Raw genomic sequence first — 22107 nt, forward strand, 5'->3', positions numbered from 1 at the left:
CAGAATGGAGTTAAAAAAGAAGAAGAAAGAAAGCCAGAATTCAAAACAGCACAGGGAGAAAGTGTGTTGCACCTGTTGTTTTGAAATGTAAGCTTGGACAAACTGCTGCAGAATCCCACAGTAGTTGGTGTAGGCACTGCGACCGGCGCTCAGAGTCCCGTCTCTCTGCCAATGACACAAAAACACACAAAGGTTTAGAGTACCTGGTAAAAAAAAAAAAAAAAGTATTCATAACTAATGAAGGGTCAGATGAGAATAATTAATTAGCCTAGTTTAAAGTTTGCAGAACAGGTCATTTGATCAAATGTGAAAAAGTTCATGGGGTATAAACACTTTTGCAAAAAAATCTAGTCGCAGTTGTGCCAAATCCTATGTGGGATAAGGTTCCAACAGCTAAGATTTGAGGGAATCCGTTTACAGCTTTGTGGATGAACTGGAGGAAGAGGTGACACTGGCCGCGATTAGGATACGTCTCCGTTCTGGGCTCCAGTTTGTACCAGTTGTCCTCAGTGCAGTGGAGATCCTAAATGTTATGACAGTTTGGTTTTTAAGACTGAACCGACATCCACAGTAAAATAAGGGAGTAAATTAAACGTTTTTATTACCTGTAGTCTTAACACAATGTTTCCCAAAAAGTCATCTGTGCCTTTCTCCTTTTTGGCCTCCTTGATCATCCTAAGCAGAGCATTGATTAGAAAACAGTAATACTTGCTATGTATTATGTTTTTAGTCATTTAAAATATGTCAATTCAAAACAGAACAGTTTAATACCTTCTTAAACTATTTAAGTTGGTTTTGATCTCTTCCAGTTTCTGAGTGAGAGACACCTCTTCGTCCTTATCCCTGCAGCGGAAGAGCAGAAAGTGAACATATGCGAAAGTTTAATAAAAACTAGCAAAGCGACGCTTTTTTTCTTGCTCTTCTTACCACATTTCAAGGTGGAAAGTGGTGTTCGCCAAATGTACAAACTCTCTAAAGAAGAAAGAAATGGTAGGTGTAAAAAAAAACACTCTCTGTAATTGATCAGAAACGTGACACAAACGTGAACTCACAGTATGAAGGTTTGGTTCCAAATGGGGTTCAAGGTTTGCTTTTTGATATCGGTTTGGTAGATTTTCTCATGTGATACTGTGCCCTTTACCACATATTTGCTGGGTTTGGCTTTTGCGCTGCTGCTCTTTTTTTCCTCCTCCTCTTCCAGGACCATCAGGAGGCAGTAAGGGTCACTAAAACCTGAAGGAAGCACATTTAAATCCTTACTTTTAAGATGAACAACAAGCCATTTTACCCTAAAGATTTAAGTGACTTTGAATGTGAAACTTGATGATGGGCTACAGCAGCAGAAGTCCACATTCCTGTTAGCTACAAATAGGAAACTTAAATATGACCATTTAAGTATTGGGGTAAAAATTTAGCTATAACGTGGTCAGCTACATATTTTGAATTCACACCATTAAGAATTAAGGCAGCACTGAGTACAAATGGGAATCTAGCCTGGCACAAGCTAGGTGCAAATTTGCTAGCAAACTGAGCAAAATAAAACCTAGCTTCAGCACCACCAATGATAGTGTAGTGCTTAGTAGTAAGTAATAACAGTTGGCATCAACTATTTACAAGGTAAGTACCACGTTAATTAATTGTAATTCTGAGTTAGTATTAAAAGAAAAAACAGTGGAATATGCTAAACATTGTGCTAATTAACTAAAGCTAATTAACCTGTGCAATTCAAGCTAACAGTGTTTTTATTTGCATTTTATGTATTCAAACACTAAAGGTTGTACAGCCACTTTTGGGTTAATAATTTTGTGAGGTACAAAGCAAATCAACTTTATTACTTAAACATACAGCGGCCATATTGGATTTCTATAAACTCTTGAGTTAGCAAGAAGCTTTTGGTTTATTTATTTTTTTTATCTTGGAACGTAGAAGTTTCAACGTCTGACTAGACATTTCTTCACGTTTCTATCAAATATGCTGTGCTACATAAAAAGAAAATCCTGATTTTATTATGCGACTCATTAAAAATGTCTGCTAGAATAGTGACACTTGGAAACTCTTGGATTCATTGAGATGTTATAGAAAATTAAGCTAAAGTATACATTTGCTGAGAAAAAACATTGAGCACTAAGAAGAAAGCTTCTGACATGGACCTACAAGCAGACCAGATGGCTAAGACTTCATTTGTAAGAAGCCGGTAAATCTATAAACCATCACTTTAATCAGTTTACTAGAGTTTACATTTTGGGTTTGTTTGAGGCCATTTGGTCGTATCATATAAATGTCCTGATTGCATTGAAATAATGAATATAGTTTTGAAAGATTATTTTTTTAGATAATTATTTCTCTAATATCTCGTCAGGCACACGGAACCATAAACCATAAAAAAAGATTTTCTAAAAAATAAAAAAATACAAACATACAAGCCAAACTCCTAAAGATTGAACTTTAGTCACACAAAGAAGAAGGAGTCCTTCAGTACTTCAGGAGGAGGTCTCCATTCCCGACTTGACGTGGGCCAGTAATGAAGGTATACCAAGGTCATAGAAAGTTTCAAGTGATACATTTGTTTGTCCTACTTTTCCTACAGGTTGAACATCTTTTAATGAGACCACAGGAAGTGGATCTCAAATGGCAATAAAGCTGAAATTAGCAAACTAACCTGTTCCAGCCCATAAAGCAGTTTATCATTCATCCATCCTTCCATCCATAAACTCACTTGCAGTAACTGTTTTCTGTTATGAGACCATTCTAAGAGATGCAAAGATCATTGTAGAGCAGAACTCACCACTGACGTCTTTTCCTAGAATTTCTTTAGCTTCCTTCACGGTGACCATCAGGCAGTATACCGGCGGCTGTTGGGGATTTCATGTTATGTCAGACACTTAGAAACAATGCCAATGACTCGGTTTCCTGCTAACATCAAGTTAAGATATTTCATACAAAATCTATAAATAGATGTTTGGTTCTCAAACGGTTTGTTGAATGGAAAACAAAAGCATGGTGATTTCCTTTTCTCACCTCTGTGTTCTGTACTTTCTCCATCAGAGCGATGTGCTCCTCATCTGTCATAGTGAAAGCCTGGTAGATGGAAAGGAAAGAACCATCAGTCATCAGCGTACCATGCCCTGTGCTACGTGCTAAAGGGAGATTACCTCCTTTAGGTACTGGTGGAGCTGGCTGTTTGTGAAGACCTCCGCTGACGCTGGTTTACCCATCTTATGGGCGATGGTGTACAGCAGCTCCTTATACATTGGCTTCAGCTATGGACAGAAGTCAAACTTAGCGACGGTTCAGGTGGTGACGATACAGTTTTCCTCCAGATAAAACAAAGAGACGAGAGTACCTCCATCTCCTTGTGTCGTCTGGCTTTGGCCTCCGGATTTTCATCTTCTTTTAAATCCTGGAACGACAAAAAGAGCGGTTTGCTGCCTATAGAGGCCAAGGCTAGTCTTAAGACATTGTGTCACTCACCCTCCTGTCTCTCTGTCTCCTTGTAAAGCCGAGTTTACGTGTATGGACTGGGGAAAACTGTTGAGACAGAAAAACAGTTTCTGTCAAACTTTTAATCCTACTCCGTAACTTAAAATTGTAATCCTAAGTTTTAGGTATATTTTGTAATAGAGTCTGGTTTTTTTTTGGAATGAGATGGTTGATTGATGAACGATACCACAGTCTCACATTATCACTGTATTGACATACCATTTAAAAATAGAAATGATAAAAATGTCACTCCACTCAAGAAGATTGGTTGTTCAATGCAGCAACACGGTTTTCTACAAAGCTGTCTGTGATTGGTTGATATCAACACAGTGGCAGGTTCCACTATCTCTCCTTTTGATGGCCAAGTCTCCTCACCAATTCAGTCTTTCTTTCTGAGGATGGCTGACAGATAACAAGCACACCGGCAGAATCTGCTGTCTGTGACAAACAATACTCGTAATTTGTACCCATGCTAACACTTCCCTAGCGACGTAGCCCACTGTAAAGCACTGCTTTTCTGCTCGTTTGGATTGGTTATCAGAAAATTCAAAGGTCTGGCCACGCTGGTCTCAAGCCAATCTACAGGAGTGGAACCATACAGACGCTCTGGACAAAACACCCTTCTTTTGCCCTAAACTGATCCAGCTACTAACTATGGCTCCTCCTCCACAGCAAGGCTAAGACAGAAGCGATAACTACATCTTCAATGCAATTTAAAATTCTTGGTAGTCTCCACTTCATCTATAGTTACGGTTACAGTCTCCTACACTTCTATGTGTCACAAATCAAGTGTTTGGTTTTGTAGACATTGAGAAAGTGGTTATGTTCACACCACGTGTCCAGCTTATCCACCTCCTCTTCACCAAAGACTTCTGGAGATAGATGGACTGAATGTATATGTGGCTCTTCACAAAGCACTTCACTCTATAGCAGGAGTGGGCAATCCCAGTCCTCAAGGGCCGGTGTCCTGCAACTCGTAGATGTGTCTCTGGTCTAGCACACTTCAACCAAACGGATGAATTACCTCCCCAGTGCTCCAGAGTTATTTGACTTAGGTGTGTTGAAGCAGAGACACATCTAAAAGTTGCAGAACACCGACCCTCGAGGATGGGGATTGCCTACCCCCGCTCTAGAGCCACATACACCCAGTCATACATATGCAGAACGGTGTACCATACTCAAGTGCACATCAATGCGTGACAGGAGGAAGCTGGAATCAAACCCACAATCAGTTTGTAATATATCTGCTCTACTGATTGAATCACAGTGGCCCATAACAGGGACTAGCGCCCACACAACCCTACACGGATATGATCCATTAGATGATGGACGGACGGACAGACAGACATGGATGGGACGAAACCACCAACATCTGGTACCTGTCCACCTTAATTCTTACATTGAGTATAGATGTCTCTATAGTTGTGTCTTTACATATCTAATAAATGTTCTGACATCTACTGAGCTGACTCATACAGTTCTCCTCAAAAGTTTACATACCCAGGCAGAGTATCAGTTTCAATGGCTACTGCTTCTTTTCAATGCAACTTAGTGTTGAAGACCTTTATCGTTGTGTTTGCTCTTTTTTAAATCGTAATGACAAGAGAAACCGCCCAACTGACTCAAACCAAATATTTGCATAACCTTGTAGAAGTGGTCTGATGCATCGCATTTATAAACTATTTGATACACGAGGGGAAAATGTGGGAGTCTGTTGAAACTGAGTCGCAGAATTATCAACAATTTCAGACACAACTGGTAGGAAAATTGGTCTGGATGCAGGGGACAAAAACAAAACAATAAATATTTATCAGCCAACACACTTAAAAAAAAAACTTGTTTAAAAAGTGATGTAGCAGATTCAAGATGCCCAATAAAAGTACAGGATTCAAACCATAAAACACCAAAGTGGATAACTGATGGTGGGGGTATGTGTTAGCACAGGAAGCACTGGAATTTTGGAGAAAATTGATGAATGCAAGTTATCACACAATACCAAAGGAGAAATTCGCAGAAGCATACCAATGATCCAAAACACTGGACCAAGCCAAGCTGTCATTGGCTACAGTAGGAAAGTCTTCTGGCCTCAGTATCATTAAATCACTCAAACATGCAGTTCATGCAAGACCACACGGGAAATTTACAAATGTCTTATCTCAGACAAGCACGAAACACTTTCAAGCTGTCATGGTGTTAAAGGTGGAATTTATGTTATTAAGGACTTGGGTATGTAAGCCTTTGATCAGGGTCATTTGAGCAGTTCCTCTTGTCATTGTGATTTAGAAAAAGCCAACACATTAGTTTGACAATAAATAGCTTCACCCAACCACTAACCAAGAGTGTCAGGCAGATTTTTTTTTTAATCAAACCATCATTCATATCTGAAAAATGGGCCAAAAAGCCAGGATATATAAACTTAGAGGCAAAACTGTACTTTTTCCATTTTGACAACAGTCATTCCTATAGATGTTTTCTGGGTTGGGATTCTTTCTAGCCAATAGCAACGGTTCCGCCTCAATTTAGTTCTTTAGCTTTCTGTGTCGATGACCTTTGACACTGTGCGTTATTCGCATATTCTTGTAATTTTATTGCAGGACAAAAGTTACTTGGTACACAATGAACCATTTCTTAGAAACAGACTATAGCTACGATGACTGTATGTTGTTGTTTTTTACAGTGTATTTCTGTTTGTCCCTTAAAGTGTTTGTCATCCGTGGGAGTCAATCAAACGTCTGTTTAACTTAGTATGACCATCCACAATCATAGTACTGATGAAATACTGTTTAAATGTCATCTCATCTTACTTACCTGCCTGTGTCTTGATGCGCCATCTTCCTGAAAAACAATAACAATGCTCATAGAAAAATTTCCTGAAGCAGCTAAAATCAGAAGAAATTGAGGTTCACGACATTTTGTTGCTACACGTGTCCCTGCTTTAAAAAGTAATCAAGTTATTCTCGTGTTTCTAATAATGCCTCCCTGTCAGAGAGGCACTTCCTCTATGGTTGATTATGAAAATGACATGAAGGCGACCATGAGGGGCCTTAACATTCAAATCAGGGGGGAAAAGTAAACAGCTGAACTGAACGGGAAATCTCACATTGGAAGTATAGATATGCAAACACGCTTGGACGCAGCCTCTTCATGCACATGCCGTAGCAAAAACAGCTGCCTCAGAGTGTTTTCCACAAAGCAACAAAAAGGTCTTTTAACTCATCAAACGGTGTTCTCCTTCAGATGAGTTAGCAACAGAACAAAGCAGAAAGTTCGAAGAGACACAAATGAGATTTGTTTTACAGTGTCTGACGTAAATATACATCTAATAGCCCGGTGAATAATAGTCATCAGACCTTAAAATAGCCATCAGGAGACGATGACTCAGTGTTTGGACAGACGTTTTATCATCGAGTTTTATCAAAGAGTACAATTTGCTCAGAAATATCACCTGAAAAAAAGTGACTAAAACTGAAAACCAAAAGAAAATCTTTGGGTAACAACGTTGTTAGAGGGCTTGATCGCTTTGATCAGCATCAGCTCTCAGCCCCAGCCACCCAGTTGGCAACTGACCCACTGCTGCAAAACTGAGACACCATGTTAAACACACTTCGGCTTTGTTAAAATGAGGGGTTTTTTTACCTGTTCAGGTGTTTGCAGTAAGTTCTCTCCTTTTCTGGTGTTCTGCCCACTTTGACCTGCCATGGTGATGCTTCTATCTTATCACCAGGCTCCTTCCTGGCGAGCTGGCGTGCTCCGTGTGCGAGTTATGGGGAAGCTGTGTGTGTGCGCGCGCCGCGTTTCGATGTACTATCACACAGCAGCCGGAAGTCATCACTTCCTGTTAAGGCTGGTAACGTCAGTGACTGCTGTGACTTAGGAGTTTGTTTTTTTTTTTGTTTTGTTTGTTTTGTTTTCTTCAGCCAGCGCTCTCCTTCATCTCTAAATCGGAAACTACAGAGCTCGATTCGCTTCGCTTGCACATAAGAAATCAGCACTTGCAGATTCACACCACTGACCTGCTGGCAATTGCTCGTGTTGTAGGAAGGTTCAACCGATGACTCTCCACCACAGATGAAAAACTTGTCTCACACAAGATTACATAAAGCTGAAGGAGGAGCTGTCCGTTACACCAGTTGGTCCACAGGACAGTGAGGAATTGAAATTTGTCAGTTATCTTAATGATTTTCTTCCTCTTTTTGTTGACTAATTTCAGATAATTATCAAAAATAAACAGAAGATCTGTCGATTTCCAATACTTGCTAAGGTTTTTTTTTTTTTTTTTGCATTTTAATGTGTTAAGAAGTGGTTCATAATTCTAAAGTGGAATAAAATTAATTTGTTTTATTATTATTATTATTGTTTAAGTGTGTATTGTCTAACTCCTTTAGACAATACCTGTCATTAGGTCTGGTCATTTATATTACATTCAAGTTATTTATTCTTTTCCATTTGCGGTTTTAGAATTTCTTTCTTTTTATGTGATGTCTAAATTTAGCTACTTTTGTTTGCATATATTTCTATTTTTATTGCATCTTTCTTTACTTGTGTTCCTTTATTTTAAAAAAAAATTATCTTATGTATTAAATGAACTTACCTTTTCCTTCGCCCTGTTACGTTTTCCCACAGCATGACGCCGCCACCTTCATGTTTTGCCACGTAGCTGGTGTGTTCAGGGTGTAGTGCTTGCATGTAGGGAAATAAAATGTCAAATTTTGGTCACATCTAACCAGAGCACCTTCTTCCACATGTTTGATGTGTCCTCCATCTTGTTTGTGGAAATCATAACTTATTCACCCATCAGATCTCTGCAACAGTTTCCAAGTTCGCATGGACCTAATGGCTACTTCTCTGATGAACTTTAGAAGATATTTAAAGTTTGGGATTATGTTCTGTAACCTTCACCTTCTTTGCCATAGCTCTATTTCTTGACATATGCCGTGTTCCTTGTTCTTTATGATGCTGTTTGTTCACCAATATTCCCTAACAAACCTCTCAGGCTGACACAGAACAGTAGGATTCATAATGAAATTACATTTCACACAGATGGATTCTACTTAGCCATGTCACAATTAGGCAATTAGTTGCACTGGAAATTATTTAGGGATAACAGAGTTAAAAAGGCTGAACTTCTTTTTTAATTATTGCTTTTCTTGTATTTGTTGACGTTTCCGGATAAAATCGGACAAAGTTCAAGGCATAAAAATAAATACAACGCAGCTTATAGCTCAGTGAGGAGGGTGTGTAAAACCACTTCCTCATTTAATGTAATTACACACTTCTGGAATTTTCCAGAAGTGTTTTTTTTTGTTTTTTTTTATTCTTATTGCTAGAGTGTCACTGAACCCACCTTGATATTGTGCAGAATCAGTGGTGAAAGATGAAAGTTCCTTGAAATTTTGCATTGAGAAATGTTTGCCAATTGAACATTCAGCGGTGGTTTCCAATTTTGGCCTTCATGCACTGAGACGTTTCCCAGAATATCTGGCTTTTATGCAATAATATACGCTGTGGATATTTGAAAATAAGCTGTTTTGCACTGTGACGGTTTTTTAAAATTTATTTATTTTATTTTTTTACAAATTGTCATTTTCCAACTTAGTATTGACAGCAGCAGTGAATTAAGGCTGGTCGTTGGCAGATGCTGTTTCATACTCAATCTTGGCACCCTCACACTTCCTCAATCAACTGTTCATGGACTTATTCTGAAAAGTGTTACTGATATATAAATTATGTTGTGTTCCAGACAATTCAGTTCGATTTTGTAGTCTAGTGTAGCCCACTAGCTCTTAAATAAACAACAGAATTTATAATGTCTGACAATTGGACTTTCAGTGCTCATGCTTAATCAATACATCCAGGATAACATTTTAATACCACAGGGTGTATTTCAAAAATATATCTTGTTTAACAGCAGTGCTAAATAAATAAATATATTTTCCTCTGTCGTTGGTAAAATTAGCAGTGACTGTCGTTGACAACCTACATTTTTACATTTGTTGTATAACTCCGTAGAAACTTCGACAACGTTAGCTCACCGCTTACGTCATACAACCCTTCAGAAATAATTTCAAAAATATCAAGAAATATTAATTGGTTTTTCGCGCGTCCTATTAAATGACAGTTTTCGGCTTACGTTAAGAAAAATATATATTTTTTTGTTTGTCTGTACGCATTTTTTTTTTTGCGCGTGCGTGCGTGCGTGACGTCACCTGAGCGTACAGCGGAAGAAAAGCAGGTGCAGCTGTAGCATCAGCCTCATAACAACCGTTACCAACGTACTGTGACAGCTACCGAGGCCCCCTTTTCTTCCCCCTTTGGTAAACCTCTGAATACCTTTTCAGCTGAGCTGTTTCTCGCAGTGAGAGACGCTGGAGGGTCGACATCATGACTTTGAACCAGAACCACTCAGAGTCTGGTGGAGTCATCATCAACAACAGCGAGAGGTAACGTTAGCTTTTAGTCACCGTTATCCACACTCGGCCTAGTCTATCTTCTTTTTTTCCCTCCCGGTATAAACGCGAACAGTGCAAACTCGTGGAAACACGGCGTCGACCTCGTAAATAACGAACATCATCATGTAGTTATTCGCAGTATCTTATTAATTCCTTTTAAAAAAATTAATAAAATGAACACGTTCCCAATTTGACTTATTGTTACCCTTAAATTCTGAGCAGAAACGTAGCTCCTGTGGATTTAGAATGCTCAATAAGCTGTTTTGTTCTATTTAAACACGAAGTTTCACGTAAATACGCCACTATTTGCTGCAACGCCATGGAAAATTCGAGGCGCGTTCGACAGCTCTGGGTCGGCTCTCGTGACCAAAACATGGCCTTCAATCAAAACAGACTTCACGTGCGAACACGAAGAGAGAAGAAAAGAGCATGGAGCGCGAGCCTGCTTTCAGGATACGTGTAGTTTAGCGTTTAAATGCTACTTGTGCGGACTGTGGCTCTGCATGAACACATATTGCGTCAATGTTTTCTCGGCTACAAATGTATTAGAATTTCAGAATTATGGACGGAGGCTAGAAAGCACGTGACGTATCAATTGGTCTTTGGTATATTTGTAATTAAAAAAAAACATGAACTAGCAGATTATTAAAAGTGCTTTTAAAAAAGATTGACCTGGCTGCTGTGCTGTTAGGCCATAACACGAAATTTCTGCCGTAACATTTGCAGAGAAAGCAGGGTTGGTGTAAATTCTGCCTTATAGGAGCTTCTGGAACATACAGGAATGTAGTAATTAACCCATCAGGAGAAACCGCCGTACAGTCTGTCACTAGATGGCATCAGGGCCTAATCCTATTATTTCAGGGCCATGTTTAGTAACTGGACAGCTACAGAAAAACCCAGCTGTCTCAACTTTAAAATTCCAAGTGCAGGGTTATCAAACTGAAGCTTGAGCCATCTTTAATTTGGAGGCTTGTAAACGAGCCATAAACATTTTTGACATACATTATGTACAGTGTTTTTTTTGTTTTTATTATTATTGTAAATGTATGTTTACGTCACTAGCGTGTTGATGTCCCATGATAACGTGGAGCTCGTCTTCTGCGATGCGGACCGTCTGCCTGAGCCGTTCAGAAAGAGCAAAAAGGGCAGCGTCTACTTGACACCGTACAGGGTGAGTGACTTTTTGCAATCACTGCCTCTTGCGACCAAAAAGCAAATACTGTCAGAATTGTCTTCTAATTAGAAATTTTAAATTGCAGTGAAATGCGCATGAATAACAAAAGTGAATATTCGCTCTTTAAAAATGCGTATTTTGCTTCAGACTAACTAGTTGTTTTGTTTTTACTGGCAGTTGTTTTACTGAAGAACAAGTTTCCTGTTCTGCAATAAACAGTATTCCTCATTAGGGATAAGTCCAATGTGGACTTAGATTTTTATCACGATATTTTGTGATGAAACTAGTTATTGCTTCTTTCTTTGAAAAAAAATTACAATAACAATACTCCTCAGTTTTGATATATATATATATATATATATATATATATATATATATATATTAATCGGATTTTTATCAAGACGACAAAAAAACCCAACAAATTTATGATTTTGTTTTGGATACCAAACGGAGCATTGAAATTCCTACTTTTGGATTTTTTTTAGCCAACCAAGGCATCAGCAAAACCATGCCTTCAATTTTTTTTAATGTATTGTACAACAATCCAATCCAGATTGTACAACTCTACATTTTTTTTTAGACTTGGAAATCAAGCAGATACCTGCCTGGTGTATCTTTATATGTAGTTTTCATATTAAATAACAGATTGCAGTCATTATTTCCAGGATAACTGGAAACGGGCTCGGAGGTGGTCACCTACTGGGAAGTGTGCTTCAAAACCTTGCTGCCGCCAGTGCATAGGTTGGTTAGCAGGTGGAAGTGTGTGCATCGGAATATAGTAGAGTTGGACAACGTCTTTGTGACCAAAAAAAAAAAAAAACAGCAACAAAGAAGCTCTTTATATCCAAGAAAACAACAGGGAGACATTTAAATTCTGCAGGAAGCATGAGGACAGACAATGGAGGTTATTATCGCTGGTAAAACCTACTTCTGCTTTAAGACGGAGTTAGGATCAGAACATCCTGCAAGATTAACTTTTTCTAACATTCCAGAAACGACACGTGTACATATTTATTTATTTTGGTCATTTTTAACCTTTCTATACACAAGTGAAAAAAATAAAAACACACAATGCTGCAAAAGACAAGACAAAACTAGTGCAAGAACTGGCTAAATTGATGTTAAATTGAGAAAGGGGCAGGGATGACTGGAAAAATTATGAAGCTGTTTTTGCAAATGACTTTCACAGACATATTTCTAACAATATTTAGTACACCAAAAAAACAACAAAACTTAAGTCTAGCTTGAAAGTCGAAACCTGCTGCTTCCTCCTTCCAGGTGATCTTCCTGGCTAAAGGACGCGACGCTCTGCAGTCCTTCATGATGCCGTACTACCTGATGAAGGGCTGCGAGATCAAACAGCCGGTTCTGGGCGCCAATTACATCAAGGGCACCGTGAGCGCCGAGCCCGGAGGTAAGCACGCCGCGTTTGGCAACCGTCGTTCTTCTGAGTCGGGTTCTCTACAAATCTGGATGAAATGAATGTCTTCCAGGTGGATGGGAAGGAAGCGCCACGTTCAAGCTAGTCTTCGCCGCGGGCGGAGCCATAGAGTTTGGCCAGTTCATGCTGCAGGCTGCAGCTCAGGGTAAGAAAATGAATCGCTACATCTGAACAGTGATTTAAAAAAAACAACCCTTTTACTCAATTATTTTTTGCGGCTTTTCTTGTTGCTGCAGCGTCTAAGGGCCAGCCGCTAACTCCTAGCTTCGGTGGCTGCCCTTTCATGGCTAACGGAGGCTATGCTTTCCCTCCTCCCCCTGCTAACGGAATGTACCCTCAGGGACCGCCACCCGGCTACTCCTACCCCAACCCCCCACCTCCAGGTACCATACCATCATACCGACAGCTGTTATAAGAGTGTGATTCAAAAAAAAGTTTCATTTTTTTCTCTCTTCTTCTTCTTCTTCTTCTGTGATCCAGGGGCATTCTACCCAAGTCCTCCAGCTTTCGATGCGTCTGCCAGCTACGTACCGCCCCCTCCTTACTCTGCCCCCCTGGGTCAGCAGCCACCACGTGACCCAGACCTGCCCTCCTCAGCAGCAGGTGAGTCTCTCAGGCGGAGAGTCTCCAAGTGGTAGCTAAAATCAAAATAAACGCATACAAATAAACCTGATGGTTCTTATTACTCTTTAGGCACAGAGACAGTTTTGAGTAAAAGAATCGTTATTTTATTTATTTATTTTTGGCTTTCTTAGATTTTTATGACCGCACCAACAGCAACGTAAAAGGCTGGAGCCAAACACTCATAGCAGACAAAGAAAAACAACCAGAAGATGAAAAAAACCTTAGATTTTCTGTTATTTTTCTCACATATATATATATATATATATATATATATATATATATTTGTCTCAGGAACATCAAAAACTTAAAAAAAAAAAAAAACTCATTTATATTCTAGTGAGAAATCAACAAATGTCTTGAGAGGAAAGTCAAGGCCTTCGCACTCCATCGCCACAGTAAAGCACGGCGGTGGCAGCGCCATGCTGCTGTGTCATGACACTTTTCCTCGGCAGAGCTAGAGAAGATGGACTGAGAAAGCACCAGGCAGAGGAGAGCAGATTCACGTCTTAGGATGGCCTAGTAAAAGCCCAGTTCTACAACCGATAACAAAAATTCACATGCCTCGAAAACAAACGGTTGTGTTTTCCATTCAATTTAATTCAAAGCTTGATCTACAGGAAATCTGTCCGTCACCATCTGCAATAACTCTCTGAAGAATTTGAGTTGATATGAGTTAAATCGACATTTAATTGCCCTTTGGGATCAATAAAGTATTTTCGATCTTGAATTTACAAAGAAAAATACATAATTTTGCTTCCGTCACAGCTTTTTACTCATTTCTTGTTTTATCACACAAACTCTTCCGGAACAGCTCAAATTTGTCAATAGAAACATTAACAAAAAAAAAATGTTCAAGAAATGTGAACATTTTCACAATAGTCAGGACATTTTGCCTTTTTAATGCAATAAAAAGGCGGACGGGCTTCATTCAAACCACTCTCTGCTAACTAATGTAAAATTTGGCAAACGTTTTCCTTTCGTTCCCATCACTGAAATGAGCTCCCTCCTTTACCCTTCTCATGTTTGCCCAGTTTTGTTTTTTTAATAGTCAAAGACATTTTTTTTCACCCCTCCAGTGGGTCTTTTGTGGGCTCTAATGTCACTTACATGAGGGTAGGCTAACAGGAAATGGGGAAGGAGAGGGGGGAAGACATGCGGCAAACGTCGCCGGGTCCGGGAATCGAACCCGCGACGGCCGCGTCGAGGACTCAAGGCCTCCAAACGTGGGTCGCGCTAGCCCCTGCGCCACCACGGCACGTCCAAAGGCATATTTAATAATGAATATCCTCTCCTGTTCTCTGCCTACCGTTCCCAGCGGAGGCCAAGGCAGCGGAAGCGGCGGCGAGCGCCAGCTGTGCCACTCTGCCTCCTACGCACGTGTACCTGCCGCAGGTAAGAACCCGTATCCTAGCTCCGAAAAACGACTTCTGATCAATAATTGATATGACATGGACACTTTCTCTCTCTCTCTCATTTTTCTCAGGACAAGCCCCCACCTTACTCCCCTCCAGAGGACAAGAAGAACCAGTAGAGCCTGTGTGAACCCCGCCCTCGTTCCTCTGTCTCCTCTCATTTCATTGACTGGACATTTTCTCCTCTCGGTCTTCCTTGTCACTTTCTAACATTCCTTTTTTCCCCCCACCCTCTTCCTCGTTGTTTTCCTGTCTCCCTTCATCAGACGCACCTTTACTTCCCAGGAAGTCGCAGAGAACAAGCGCTGGCAACCAGAATGGTCGCCATCTGTTGTATAGTGTTTGTTGCTTTCCAAGTGTCCCGTTAATCCTCCCCCCCATTCCCTTTAACCTCCTGCGATCTGATGTTGAATGATGTGAAGCTCACGTAGAATTTTCTATCTAACCAAACTCTAACAATGAAGTCATTTGCTTCGCTAAAGACGGCCGGAGGCAAACCGAATGCAGTCTTATTTTTCTATTATTTTTGTGTGTACCAAGATTTTCAAGAAGAAGGTATTTTCTCGAGAACACTCAGCGTCAGAAGTACAAAGTAGCCTTTTCTTTGTAAAAGCGAGCAGATTTTGTGTGTTTTGACATGCTTTGGTGGGACCAGGCGGAATAGAGAGTCCACAATCTGGGATTAGAGCAGAGGGGTGGATTCTCCCTCCAATGTAACACGGGAGCAGACCGGTCACCTAATGATGTCACGTCCTGTTTACCCCGGGTTTCACCTTTCACTCCTCTGTGTTCCTGGTTTTTTTGTAGTTGTCTTTTTCCCCAGATAGTAACACGACCGCCTGGAGGACAGGCTCAGTTTGTGTTCAACTCCGTTCGCTCGGTCTGATCTCGAGCGCCTCGGTTCTTCCTTCCTCTGTGGTCATTTTATCTGTATCCTGTATCTGTGGCGCATCAGCGGCTGATTCTTTGCACTTTCAGAATGCTATGCATCAGGCTACGGTTCGCTCTCGTCATGGCTGGGTGTACAATAACGTTCAGCTCTTTATGTACTTCAAACTTAATTTATTGAACAGTTACTGTAGAATGGTTCAATTATGGGGGAAAAAAAAACAAACGGCATGATCTCAACAGAAGCATGTGCGCATTAGATTGAAGTTTAATAAATGGCTCTTAACTCATGAAACAGGGAGTGTTTTTGTTTTTTTATTTCCAGTTGGGATTGTTGTCACATCTTAAATTTCTACTTTAAACACAAAAGAGACGAACTCATTCTAGATTGATGCTTCTACGTCAGGAAAAGTGCTCTTTCGGAGCGTTTTGTGCATATCCACAGCAGTTTCCCCAAAAATCCTGAGCCTCAAGTACCTCAACATGCCAAAGGTTGACAGCATAGCTCAGCAAAAGTGCTTAATTAACAAAAAAAAAACCAAAACATGGCTGGTTGTCATAAACGTGCTGAAAACATCTAGAAAGTGCCGTAGATTCCAACATCACACTGCAGGAATCAGTTTCTGCTGTCATGCTGAAGGTCCAAGAGCTCTTTTCTCAGTAGTACTTTTTTAAAAATCTGTTAACAAAAATGGATTTTATTTGCAGCAGGTGAAAAAGTTATTCTTCAACAACATGGCACTGAATGGAGTTGTGTGGCTTAACCAATCTTTTTCCACAGTAGAATTATTCAACTTCAGTGATTTTTTTAAAAACAACCGAGTCCACAGGATCGACTTTCTCCAGTCAACAAATTTTCATTAGGACCGGGATCCTGCTTTGGGGAAACATTCTAATATTTCAAACTCCAGAGCTCCAGTTTTGACATGTTTAGGATCATTGTCCTCCTGCTTGGCTGAACATCGAAGCTTCTGGACTACAAACCTAACATCAGCACCAACTGAAACAATTCTGACAAATAAATAACCCAAACCAATCAAACAAGATCTCCAGCTGTCCACATGGACAACCTAAATGTCTCCTGCACAAACGTTTTATGGCCAGAGACGAAAACTGAGACGTTTGGATAAAGGTAGGTTGGTAAGCATCACATTCGCGCCCAGGATGATTGTATTCAACTTCAGAGCAGAAAGGCAAATAATAGTGTTCCTTTCAAGCTGATTAATTCAAAACAGACTCGCTGAAACTCTTTGGAACACAAATTGGCAGCCGGTCTGTTCTGTACATACACTACAGCTGTATCTTGAATAACATCACAATTGTCCCGTCAATGCAAAACACCAACAGTGATAATTGTCACTGCGCTCCTCTTCATCTCGGTAAACATATTTTTAAGACAGTTCAAATAAGAATTGTGTAAAGTGTTGGCAACCCGCTTGTTTGGAGACATTGGTGTCATTTTCTTCAGTCTTCTCTGGCTGGGTTAAAAGCTCATCATGAAGACGGGGATCAACTGGGTGCAGTGAAAGCATCATATGAGTTGATCTGGAGACACCTCGAAGTTGATTTCTTTGAAACATAAAACAGTTTAGATGAAATGGAGTGAAAGCTGTAAGGACTCAGAGTTTGTCGCCACCATGTGGTAAGAGGAGAGTAATACAAGGGGAGAAAAGGTTTTTTAAATAGGTAAAACGAGTTTCTCTGTGTCGAATCAGCCGGAGGCTCACGGGGAGCAGAGAGTGATGCTGACTCCCTCCCCTATCCAGCAGGCGGGGAACAGCTCCTGGGTGAAGGCACAGTGGAAGGCGTGGAGCCTCGTCTGCCCGTCGCCGTAGTAGGTGAGCGTCCCCGCCTCGTAGTCCAGCAGCATGCCGATGCGGCTGTGATGGGAGGGGCCGACCAGCGTCTCCCGCCGGCCGTTGTGCCAGGCGGAGAGCTGGTGCTCGTCCAGCTGGAGGCTCCACGACAGTTCATTCATACCCACCATGCACCGCTTCCCCTTCTCCTTCCTGGGGATGGTTTCATAAGTTACCTGGAAAAGGGAGAGGTAAAAAAAAAAATGGACATGAATTAAAAACAAAAGACCCCCCAAAAAACGGGCGTTCCGTGCATCGCATGGCGCAGTAATTAGACCCATTAGACTACTGACGTCGATTGGCCTCGACGCTGCTGTACCGAGTTCGACCCCCGACCCCAGTTCCTTAGCCACATGCTTTACCCGGCTCTACTTTCTGTGGCATTACTGTCAAATAAATGCCACTAATGTCAAACCAAAAATCTTTAGAATAAAACAAGTGAAGAAATATATCCTTTTTTCTTTTTTTTTTTGGGTAACCATAAATATATATACGACAGTTCAAACATGGATGCTAATAATTTAGCTAGCGCCCTTTAATATGACCACATTAATTCAGTGGCAGAAGAGCCCACATTAAGAAATAACTGTTTTAACACCATGACCAGTAGCAGTTGTCCTAACATAAATGTAACCTTTTATTTTTAGGTTTATACTTCCACATTTAAGTTTTTAGGAAATTGTAATTACTAATCCTTGATATCCTGTTTTGCCTGGGCATATCAGAGGTCATTTCCTGTTTGCCACTGGCCATTAAGCCACTAGATGAAGTTTTTTATTTTGTCACCACACAGTGGGTAGGAGTTAACAAAAATATGAAAAAAGAAAATAAAAGCAGAAAAAAAAGAGCCATCTTGGGGTGATCACAAAGTCTCCATGGCAACCAGGGATGAATTTGTGGAAAAGAGCCTTATGCCCACTGTATGTATGGTACTGGATCCATGATGCCACAGACATATCTTTGTAGCAAAGACCCATGTTCTTGTGAATAATGTTAGGATGTTTGATATAAAAGCATTAAAAATGTAAACAGAAAGTGACTCATGTTTGGGTCTTTGGGCAATATAATAAAGCAACCAACTCAAACGCAAAAATAATTTACGCGACGCAGTCATCCTCCATTCATTGCTGTCTGAGTCTTCTGACCTGAACCTTGTATACAAAAAACCCCATAAAGCCTGGGGCTGAGCTGAAAGGAGAGTAAAAGAGGAACTTGGAAAGATTCTGGAACTACTCTAACCGATGAAATCTCTAATGACCAACAGACTGCTGTGATGTACGACAACAGAATCAGAAGTGCCTTTACCCCGAGGTAGGCCCAAGGCTTGGACACTTCCAGCTCCCAGTAGTGTTGTCCCTTTTTAAAGCCCTGGAAGCAGAGCACCTGCCAGGTATGGTCGAAGCGAGCCTCGTGAGTTGGGACCGGGCGCGGTCCGGACGTCAGGTGCTCCGCCCTCCGATTCTCATGAGACAGAGACAGGTGTTCGTTGGCCGTTCGAGGGTCAAACGTCAGAGAGCACCGATCTACGAAGACAAGGATTGAGACAAGAGTTAAGATCTGTCAAGCTAAGGTTTCAATCATGCAGTGTATAAAAAGCAGGACTCACAGGCACCGAGGCCTTCCTTCCCACCAGGGAGGCACGGAGTGGCCGGACTGGGAACCACAGCAAGTACTGGCCTCTTATCCTGAGGAGACCCTGGAGAGCCATGAGCCGATGAGAACACGGGTTAGGATAAAAGTTCTGGCCGGTCCAGCAGAAAGAAGCTCTTAAAATCAAGGTTACCGTCGTTGTCCTGAAGCACCGTGGTGCACACGGCTCTCTCCAGGTCCTCAGAAACCAGCTTGGAGACTCGGGTCAGAACGTCTGTGACGCCATTCAGGCGATCCAGAAGGCTTGGCGACACCTCTGTGGGAACGTCGCTGAAACGTGGCACTTCCACCCGCGTCGACTCCTGAGAGGAAAACACATCTGCTCCAGCCCGATCCAACGAAATACGAGATCACCGCGGTCCGCTGATGATATGGGGTACAAACCCTAATGAGGTCGGCGTCTGAGAGATCGTGCAGAGCTGCTATTTGGGCTTGGCTCACTTGGAGGATCTGCAAGCGCTGCTGGAGGCAGGCCAGTCGCGTCTGCGCCTCCGTGATGGCCTCCTGCTTCTGCTGCTCGATGAACAGCTCCGTGGCCTCCTGCTTCTCCGTCAGAATCTTGATCAGAGACGAGAACTTGGCCCTCATCCAAGACGAAGTCTGCTCTAGAGTCACCTGTTGATGGAAGAACCTCAGTTGCAGGTCTGCTTGGTGAAATATCGGACAATCTTTCACCATACACAAGCAAATATGAACAGACTGGATTCCAATTTCAAACTACGTCTGATAGGTTAGGTTAGAATAATCTCCTATAGTGCCTTGAAAAAGTATTAATACCCCTCTTTGTTCTTTTCTTTGTCGCGCTACAACCACAAACTCCACCGGATTTTATGCGACGTACCGACCAACATAGTTGTCAACATTATTTCACCAATAAAAACCTGAAACATGTCATGCGTTTGTGTTCAGACAGTGTTAAGACAACGAATGAATGAGTGGCGGCCACCTTGTGAGGAAGTCACCTATCAGCTCTGCGTATGTATCCACCCGTTTTTCTTTGCTAAATATCGAGAACTCGTTCAGATTGAAGAGAAAACAAACCATTTTGAAGTTCCATTTCAGTCGTTCACAGTTAAAACCTATCACAGTTCATGGACTATGAAAGGTTTTCTTTCAACATTGCCCACTATTTAGCTTAGGGTTTCCCCCAGTGTACTATAAGCCTGGCGGGCCACCAGGCTTTATTTGCCCCATCACCAGGCTAAGCATCGTTTGTTTATTTTAAATAGGGGTTGTTTTTTTTAATACACCAGTAACACCAGTGACATTCACATCAGAATTTTGAATATTTTGTGTTCATCTAACCCCAATAAAGTAAGTAGAAAAGCATACAGAGTGGGAGTACTTTTTCAAAATACATTTTCCTCTTTTTAACCATCTAGTCTCTGTGTTTATATATATATATCTCTATATCTATAGATATATATATATATATATATATAAACTGAGGAATCACCTTAGCATGACTGATGTTCTCCACCAAATCATTTATACTCTTTTGTGTGTCCTCAAGCCGTTTCTCCACTTCCTTACTCTTTCTTTCAAGCAACAGCTGCAAGGAAAAACACAATTAGGGGAAAAGGTTTTTATCTTACTATTAAAGTTTAGTCTGGACTAAAGTCAAAAGTATCCCGACTTGTTTTATACCTCTTGACTTTCCTTCTCTGCCTCCAGCATGACTTTGTCGTGATTGGCACATTCAGTGATGCCACATTCGCAGCACACGGGCATTTTGTCCTGCCTGCAGTAATAAACCAGGGGCTTCTTGTGGCGATCGCAGAGCAGCAAAGTCCTCGCCCCGTCCCCTGACCTCAGCAGAGGCTCCCTGCAGGATGGGCCGGTGCTGTTGGCAGACTCGGCCAACACCGACAGCGACACGTTTCGCTTCAGAACCGGTCTGGACGCGAACTCCTGATTGCAGAAGGGGCAATGGGGGCTTTTGTTAGACTTGCTGCTGGTGTCCCAGTGTGTGCTGATGCAGTCTTTGCAGAAGGTGTGGCCGCAGGGGATGGTCACGGGGTAGCTGAAACGCTCCAGGCATATGGCGCAGTTGAGATATGAATTCTGAGAGTCCATATTTGCAGGGAAACAACAAACATCTAGAAGAAAGAAAACACAGAGAAAGGTTGTCACGGTGATGTGTTACAAGACTTAAAGAAAACCCCGGCTAATTCTGAATAAAAGTCTTTTTTTTTTTATTCTCTGCATTGAATTGTGACACAAAGCAACAGCAAAGAAATAAAAGTCACAGCGATATACTACGCTATATCCAGGTGGAGCCCAGAGTCAACAGCCTGACCTGAACTCAGTAGAGAGCACAGCTAGCGCTAGCTCCCGTTAGCATTACGTTTGGCTCCTTTTATTTTAGCCACGACTCTACGTGACAAACACTCAGTCAAAAATATTAAGAGAAATAAGCAATTTAATTCCAAATTAAACAGCACGCATTCTCTGACTACTGAGTTGTAACACAAATGCAACAACATGACATGTCTTACCACTACAATAGCTTTTCTTTCATGCAGGGTACGGGAGAAGCTCCGCTGATGACGCAAACACGCAAAACGATACCTTCACTGGCTACTGGGAAATGATAAACACAACTCTAAACGGGACAAATGAAGGTGGGTGATGCGAACTGTGTTGAGAGATTCCTACCTCTTACTAAATTAGGAGTTATATTTAGACCGCTTATTGAAATTAACACTAGCATTTCTGCGCTTTCATATAGTAAGAAGCTTAACCGTTAAGACAATAGATTGAGAAATTCCTTAAGTGTAAAATCAATTCGACTATCTTTTGGTCATTTTGAACTCGAAAACTTATATTATCCTATTTAAAAGAAAGAGGGCTGCGCAGTGTTTTAATGCACAACCCAGAATGCTACAGTAGCTAGTCATTAAAACAGAAAAGATAATATTTTTACATTTTATTACATACATTTTTTTTTCTCTGTAATATCGTTTTGTATTTTTATTTCCTTTTTTAAGGTATTAATCCTTGTTTGGGTTATATTACGAGAACACCTGTTGACGAATATTACTTATCAACGGGGAAAACCGATTGAAGTAGATTTCTGAGTTGTTTGATACATTGAACGCAACATCGTACTCCAGTATCATTTGGGTGACCA

At 41.1% G+C, this 22107-nt stretch overlaps 3 protein-coding genes across 3 annotated transcripts in view; 1 reads left to right on the plus strand and 2 right to left on the minus strand.

Annotated features, from left to right (window-relative positions):
* Window positions 1-7654, minus strand: part of unc13d (unc-13 homolog D) — a 19145-nt gene extending 11491 nt beyond the window's left edge. The window contains exons 1-13 of the mRNA XM_005809631.3: window positions 7117-7654; window positions 6289-6315; window positions 3472-3528; window positions 3344-3400; window positions 3153-3260; window positions 3019-3078; window positions 2786-2852; window positions 1053-1233; window positions 928-972; window positions 772-843; window positions 606-675; window positions 419-523; window positions 73-165 (exon numbers count right to left, since the gene is read on the minus strand). Of these exons, the coding sequence (XP_005809688.1) occupies window positions 73-165; window positions 419-523; window positions 606-675; window positions 772-843; window positions 928-972; window positions 1053-1233; window positions 2786-2852; window positions 3019-3078; window positions 3153-3260; window positions 3344-3400; window positions 3472-3528; window positions 6289-6315; window positions 7117-7179 (1005 nt within the window). The 5' untranslated portion in view covers window positions 7180-7654. The remainder of the gene's footprint in view (window positions 1-72; window positions 166-418; window positions 524-605; window positions 676-771; window positions 844-927; window positions 973-1052; window positions 1234-2785; window positions 2853-3018; window positions 3079-3152; window positions 3261-3343; window positions 3401-3471; window positions 3529-6288; window positions 6316-7116) is intronic.
* Window positions 7655-9682: 2028 nt separating this feature from the next.
* Window positions 9683-15763, plus strand: wbp2 (WW domain binding protein 2). Its single transcript, XM_005809618.3, has 8 exons — window positions 9683-9920; window positions 10992-11100; window positions 12382-12517; window positions 12597-12689; window positions 12781-12927; window positions 13025-13147; window positions 14484-14560; window positions 14652-15763. Exons 1-8 carry the CDS (start codon window positions 9862-9864, stop codon window positions 14697-14699), a joined length of 792 nt encoding a protein of 263 aa, XP_005809675.1. The 5' UTR covers window positions 9683-9861; the 3' UTR covers window positions 14700-15763.
* trim65 (tripartite motif containing 65) lies at window positions 14797-21552 on the minus strand. The gene is made up of 8 exons (XM_005809632.3): window positions 21473-21552; window positions 20622-21073; window positions 20431-20526; window positions 19359-19589; window positions 19108-19276; window positions 18931-19020; window positions 18630-18847; window positions 14797-17500 (listed from the first exon to the last, which is right to left on the minus strand). Exons 2-8 carry the CDS (start codon window positions 21048-21050, stop codon window positions 17192-17194), a joined length of 1542 nt encoding a protein of 513 aa, XP_005809689.1. The 5' UTR covers window positions 21051-21073; window positions 21473-21552; the 3' UTR covers window positions 14797-17191.
* Between the last annotated feature and the right edge of the window lie 555 nt (window positions 21553-22107).

Source organism: Xiphophorus maculatus, chromosome 10, assembly GCF_002775205.1.
Source record: "Xiphophorus maculatus strain JP 163 A chromosome 10, X_maculatus-5.0-male, whole genome shotgun sequence".
Classification (NCBI taxonomy): Eukaryota; Metazoa; Chordata; class Actinopteri; order Cyprinodontiformes; family Poeciliidae; genus Xiphophorus; species Xiphophorus maculatus.

Bases quoted from the DNA above. Each gene is read 5' to 3' on its own strand.
- wbp2 (XM_005809618.3), top strand. From the start codon at position 9,862: ATGACTTTGAACCAGAACCACTCAGAGTCTGGTGGAGTCATCATCAAC. The intron at 12,690-12,780 runs GTAAGAAAATGA...TTGTTGCTGCAG, and splicing joins GCTGCAGGCTGCAGCTCAGG to CGTCTAAGGGCCAGCCGCTA. The intron at 14,561-14,651 runs GTAAGAACCCGT...CATTTTTCTCAG, and splicing joins CGCACGTGTACCTGCCGCAG to GACAAGCCCCCACCTTACTC.
- trim65 (XM_005809632.3), bottom strand. From the start codon at position 21,050: ATGGACTCTCAGAATTCATATCTCAACTGCGCCATATGCCTGGAGCGT. The intron at 19,021-19,107 runs GTAACCTTGATT...ATGGCTCTCCAG, and splicing joins GGTGCTTCAGGACAACGACG to GGTCTCCTCAGGATAAGAGG. The intron at 18,848-18,930 runs GTGAGTCCTGCT...TTGTCTTCGTAG, and splicing joins GAAGGAAGGCCTCGGTGCCT to ATCGGTGCTCTCTGACGTTT.